Source organism: Siphateles boraxobius, unplaced genomic scaffold, assembly GCF_051911475.1.
Source record: "Siphateles boraxobius isolate OS27281-9 unplaced genomic scaffold, OSU_SipBor_1 48, whole genome shotgun sequence".
Classification (NCBI taxonomy): domain Eukaryota; kingdom Metazoa; phylum Chordata; class Actinopteri; order Cypriniformes; family Leuciscidae; genus Siphateles; species Siphateles boraxobius.
The window spans coordinates 10,751,692-10,757,948 of NW_027509119.1; the positions used below are offsets into that span (position 1 = coordinate 10,751,692).

At 34.8% G+C, this 6,257-nt stretch overlaps 1 protein-coding gene across 5 annotated transcripts; it reads left to right on the plus strand.

Moving 5' to 3' along the window:
• psmd9 (proteasome 26S subunit, non-ATPase 9) lies at positions 1-5,668 on the plus strand. Of its 5 annotated transcripts, none has more exons than XM_077201992.1 (7): positions 1-75; positions 205-338; positions 1,775-1,877; positions 2,286-2,473; positions 3,078-3,179; positions 3,298-3,386; positions 3,612-5,668. In XM_077201992.1, exons 2-7 carry the CDS (start codon positions 213-215, stop codon positions 3,637-3,639), a joined length of 636 nt encoding a protein of 211 aa, XP_077058107.1. In that variant the 5' UTR covers positions 1-75; positions 205-212; the 3' UTR covers positions 3,640-5,668. The 5 variants fall into 5 exon arrangements, with proteins under 5 accessions (XP_077058107.1, XP_077058103.1, XP_077058106.1 ...); XM_077201988.1 differs by having other exon boundaries at positions 7-116; XM_077201991.1 differs by having other exon boundaries at positions 50-116; positions 1,778-1,877.
• Positions 5,669-6,257: the final 589 nt, after the last annotated feature.

Below are 6,257 nucleotides of genomic sequence, written 5' to 3' on the forward strand. Positions count from 1 at the left end.
TGGCGGTATACACTTCTTCAGTTCGCGTCAACCCGGCAGTGAATCCCCTGAAGAAGAGGCTTCGTGAATTATTTAGTGCGTTTCTGTTGAATCATTTGGACTGGAGTGAACAGTTTGTAAGATTTCGTGAAATAAAATAAGTATTAAATCTGTAATAGTTGAGCACTCATAGATTAATTTGGTAAATACCTTTTATTTTGGCAGAAATTGTCATGAAAATGACGGAGGTAAACAACGCTGTTGAGCCAAGTGTAGCTGAAGGGGATGTACAACTTCTAATAAAAAGAAAGGATGAAATTGAAGAGCAAATCAAAGCATACTACGACATGCTCCAAACTGTAAGTTCAAACCATAGATATTTATTGATATGGATTTAAATATGTTTCAACCTAAATGCAGTAAATAGACACTTTGTTGGTTGCTTTGAAGTTGTTCAATATTAGGTAGTTCTAACTAGATGCACGCAACGGTCTCGAGATGAAAAACACTTAACAAATGTACAATGCTCACACACATTTGGAATGATTTATAGGGGTGTAACAATATATCGCTATACAAAAATATTGTAACAATATTGTATCGTGGATAGTGACAATATGTGTTGTGTGTATAGTTCACCCAAAATACAAATTTTGATTTTAGATATTAGTTTATATCTAGTGTTTTAGTTTAGAGTTTTAGTGTCAGTACTACATTAAACTACTATATATATATGTAGAATGTATCTAGTCAGTGACAGAGTGCAAGCATATTCGTCTAAAATAATTCTGTATTTTCAGCTTCAGAATCATGGATATTTTTATTCTGGTGTCACTATTGTCCAAGCCTATTCATTTACACCCCCAATGTAATACCAAATTTACCATTTTAATCAACAGTACATTATTTGTTAACCTTTTATCATATGTCTTGGAGTATCACAACACAATAATATAGTATCGTGAATTCAGTATTGTGATATGTATCGAATCGAGACATGAGGAGGGTACTACCCCTAATGATTTACATTTACAAATTGATTCATGCATTTGCAATTTGTGTGTGCTTATTTTGAGACTTTTCTACCTCTATACCAGATTGCAACAGTTGGTTTCTTCCAACTAAAATTCCCATCCATTTCCCATCTAAAAGTCATGTTAACAATGCAAGAACTCTTGGTGAAGAACTGTACTACCTGTTCCAGAGAAGTATTCACTTCTACAATTCCAGCAAACAAATAGCACCAAAGGAACTCAGCATTCCCATAAAGCCCCACGGATGATGTAATCAAGTCGCTCTCTATTATAAATTAGTATACATTTGGGTATTCTATAATAAACTTCAATTACGCCTTTTCTATACTTTTAATTAACAACTTTAAATAAACAGTTTTGTTTTTTCATTTTTTTATTGCATTGTTCCCAATGCTTTGTGGTTCATTCATTTCTGCATTAATGGTTTACTTATGTCTTTTTGTCTGATTTTCAAATACGTATTTGCTTTAAATAGAAGTCCTCTTTGTTACAGTATATACTTTCCTGTTTCCACCAATCAAATTTGAATAAAATATGAAAATAATAAAAATAAGTAACACAAAAAGATTAGATTGTTGTAAGTTTACCCTCTAGGTTGGAATCTGGGCTTTGACAGAGAGTCTCAGCCATAGATTTCAAAGAGTTGACCTGTTGCCAGCTTATGGCCATATTGCTTGCTGGTGTGTTTCCGTTTAATATTATGCAGCTAACTGACCTTTGATGACTTTTAAAGAAGACATTTCTTCATATGGTTTCTTCAGCAGGAAGGTGTAGGCATCGACGGTCCTCTGGTTGATGTCGAAGGCTTTCCTCGTGCAGATGTGGATTTGTACAAGGTCCGATCAGCAAGGCACAGTATCTCTTGTGAGTATGTTTTTCATCTTTACTGGTAGACACAATAAACCAGTAGAGATTTTGAACTATCATCTCTTTTGCATTTCTGCTTTGATGACGTTGCCTTGCTGCACCGTCAGGAAAGCAATTAATTTAAATTAGGGATGAATTCTGGGCTGAAACTGCTCTTGGCCTTAACCTGAAACTGAAAATAAATAATAAATTAATCATACTTATTTAATAATAAACACTTGAATAGGCAAAACTAAGTTCTACAAACATTTAAATTGGACACAAGGCAGTCATTGAAAATCGCTGTTTCGGTCGAAAACTTCCAGTTGCCGAAATTTCGGTGCATCCTTATTTAACCCCCTATACTCTGATGCATGTTTTCACTCTTCAAGTGCTTAACAGTTTTTAATCTAATGATTTCTAAAGGTTTACAGAATGATCACAAAGCTGTCATGGTGGAGATAGAGGAGGCTCTTCATAAGCTGCATGCTACAGCACGGGTCGGAGAAAGGAAGGATGAGACAAAGATGGAAGCCACTGGACAGACTGTGTGTCTGTCATCTCCGTTTGCCCTGGTAGACGCTGTGACGCAGGGTTCCCCTGCTTTTCAGGCTGTGAGTTTGTGCCTCCAATCAGCCATTTCTAACCTTCTGATTGGTCGAAGTCAACTTGAAATTAAAACAATTAAGTAATTTACAAGGTTCCAACTTGAGGTTTTTAGTAATATTTTGAATAATGTTAAATTTGTTCAGTTTCCATTTTAATTTGAAAGTTTTAGGAATTTAATTGTGTTCTTATTCTTTAAATAGATCTATATAGTTTTTTATTTTAGTTTCAGTTATTTTATTACATCAAGTTAACAAAATTAAATGCATAATAATATTAATAAATTATAATGAGAAATGTTGCCTTGTCAACTAGCTGTAATAAAATATATATATATTTATATTTGATTTCAGTTAATGTTAAGTTTATTTTTTTCATGTAACAAAAATGTTTTTTAATGGTTTTAGATAACTATAAAAACAGAGACTCTAAGTTACTGATTGAAAAGTTTATTTCATTTCACATACTTAACTCTGTTCTTGAGACTCTTTTTGAGCCTAGGCACTAACTAATGATGTAAATGGAGCATTTAAAACAAAACCTGTTTGTTTATAGTTGATTTTTCATGAGGGACAACATCTTACGGATCATTGAGTTTTCTTCTGTGTGTAGGGTTTGCGAGTTGGTGATGAGATTATGGAGTTTGGGTCTGTAAAGACACAAAACTTCAGGAATCTGCGCGACATCGCTTCTGTTGTCCAACATAGTGAAGGGGTGTGTAGTAATTAATACATTTACAAATTCTTTTTAATACTATGCATTCCTGTTTGTGTGCTACATGATTGTTTGATTTTTAATGTCTTGATGGTTTATTCTCCTATCTATACTGCAGAAATCCCTACGCGTTGGAGTATTTCGAAATGGACAAGAAGTACATCTTAGTTTGACTCCGCAGCACTGGTCTGGTAGAGGACTACTTGGGTAAATAATGTGTTTTGGATGAATTACTTTTATCAGTAATGTAGACTCAGGTGACAAGTAATGAGGTTATATGTATATCATCTGTCTTTGCTGACCCTCGTAGCTTGACTTGACACCCTCAAGTCTTGTGAGGTTTTATTGAACCTGGATAAATTCACATGCTGATAAAGCAGAATATTCTTTTGAGTATCATTAATTAATTGATTTTTATTCTTCTGCCAATAGGTGCAACTTAGTACCTCTTCATAGATGACCAGTGAAAGCGCAAGGATCATCTTTATGCCAAACAACACATTGCTGAACAAGATACATTTTCTTGCTTGTTTTGCATTTGCAAATTGTAAAATTGAGTTGAGTAAATAAATACCCAGGAGAGATGACCGATTCAGTATCAGACTGACTTAATCTGTCAGAAAGAAAATGGGTTTTCACTTGCCTTTTTCTCCTTCAAAATTTCCTGTATCCATTTTTTGTTTAAATTATTTTTCTAATATTGGTGCACTATGGAACAAATCTGGCTAGAGAATCTTAAATTGTGCATGCAAAATTTCGTAACATGTTAGGCTTTCACTCTACCTGTTTCGGAACCTGGTGCATTTTCTGCCTTTGTTCGGTTAGTTTAGGCATATATAACACTGCCATCATCCTCAAGTCCGCACCAGACACACTCCAAGATCACATTGTAGTTTTCATACAGTATATATGCAAGTTAGAGCAACAGCTATATTCATGTTTTGCGTGCATCTCGACAGCTAAAGCAATAATAAGCTCGCAGAGCGAACTTGTTAATCCATCTTGATTGATGACTCAAAGGAAACTGACCAATAAGAGGACAGATTTTCTCACATGTGACTTGCATAAACAGATTTTGGTACGCTTTGAAATGTCGCCTTGTGAAATCGAATCGTACCAAGAAGAAAATGCAACATTACAAATGAAGTCCCTGTTTTGGAACAAAGCAAACAATCTACAGTTCTGCAAACACCCTTAAGCAGAATGATAAGAACAGAGTCATGCTGTTTAAAGGTAGCATTAGCTGCATTCCCTTTATCCCACTGCAGAGTTCATTTTGGCTATACAGCAGCTCTAAAAGTCAGTTCCATTGTAAAGATCATCAATTATTCATTTAGTTCATTTCATCTATAAAGCAGTTCTGCAGAAAACAGTGATGTCATCGTCCAGCTCAGTTTTAGTTCTCATCCAATAGTGTCAGTGCTGTCAAATCAATAATATTGTTGGATATTAAGTGTCCCGAACTTAACAAACCAGAGATGATAGTGGCAAGAACCCAAACTCCATCAGGTGATGGATAGAACAGCACGGTGTGTGATCATGATTCAGACCGCATCACAGCCCACGTCACAAATCAGATTGTGGATCGGTAGCATTCAAATATTCCATCCAGTTCCTTTTGCTTGAAGATTTGATTCATCATGCCGTTATGGAGATGAAGCTGCTCATAGGAGGACTTGTCTGGTTCTTGTGGTCTTTGCTGAGGATCTGTCGTGTCGATGAGGTCTTCACAGGGGAGAGTCTAGTTGAAGTATCTCTGCTGACATCCAGGGATGTGTTTAAGTGCAGGTCCACCATCTGATCTGGATACGGACCGGATATGGCTGACTACTGTAACCTCGAGATAAACAGAGAGATTCATATTAACAAAGATGACATTCTTCTTACGATGCAACAAGTACATGTTACGGTTCCGGTTGACATAATTCATGCAGCCTAACAATCCTTTAACGGATGTGAATTATAGAAAAGTGATAATGTGTATGCCAGGTTAAAGAGATGTGTTTTTAGTCTAGATGTAAACTGACAGTGTGTCTGCTTCTCGAACAATGTTAGGAAGACTGTTCCAGAGTTTTGGTGCTAAATAGGAAAAGGATCTACCGCCAGCACTTCATTTTTATATGCTAAGTATTATCAACTGGTCTGAATTTTGAGATCGCAATAGACGTGAAGGACTATAATGCGTTAAGAGATCTCTCGAGTACCCAGGAGCTAAACCATTGCTTTGTAAATAATTAGCAAGATTTTAAAATAATGCAATGTTTAAAAGGGAAATAATGTCAGAATTTTTTTTTTTTTTTTTGGATAACTATCCTGTTAATATATGTGATTGTTATTAGAATTAGTAGATTATTATTACTGTGTTTCAACTTTGGGCAGCTTTATGTCCCAGGGGTTGATTACTATTATTATTATTATTAATAATAAAACAATCAGGTTCCAACTTTTTTCTTTTATGAATATCAAATAAAATAGACGTAGAAACCATTGACATGTCTTCATCATTTTTGCTACTTTTCAAATGCCTTTAGGTATAGATTTTATTGTTGTACCCTTGTACCAGAGACAGATGTTACATTTTTTTAAATAAATCATTACATGCTAAAAACTATGATCATCTAAGCAATGAATGAAAAAGAAAACCATGTTTTCTCTTCAAAACTGATGACTTTCTTACAATTTGTGGCATCATTTGCACCGCACCAAACAATTTAGCCCCTAATAAAGTTTACACATAACTTAAAATAGAATTTTGACTACAGATATCTTGAACCATCTTTCTTACTAGTCAAATTATAATTGCACATATCTCTAATGAACAATTTGTTCACCTGTTTGAGTTTCCTCCTATTGAACACAAAAGATATTTTGAAGAACGTTGGTTACCAAAAAAAATCTTTTGTGTTCAACAGTAGAACGAAACTCATACAGGTTTGGAACAACATGAGGGTGAGTAAATGATGACAGAATTTTCATTTTTGGGTTTACTATCTCTTTAAATGTATTGCTATGATCAGTAAGGGATATCTGGAATTACAACTAGTTGTGCTCCAAATGCTAAAATGTTTTGTGACCGCC

Coding starts and splice junctions, on each gene's coding strand:
- psmd9 (XM_077201992.1), top strand. CDS start 213: ATGAAAATGACGGAGGTAAACAACGCTGTTGAGCCAAGTGTAGCTGAA. Junction 339..1,774: donor ACTACGACATGCTCCAAACT/GTAAGTTCAAAC, acceptor TGGTTTCTTCAG/CAGGAAGGTGTAGGCATCGA. Junction 2,474..3,077: donor GTTCCCCTGCTTTTCAGGCT/GTGAGTTTGTGC, acceptor TTCTGTGTGTAG/GGTTTGCGAGTTGGTGATGA.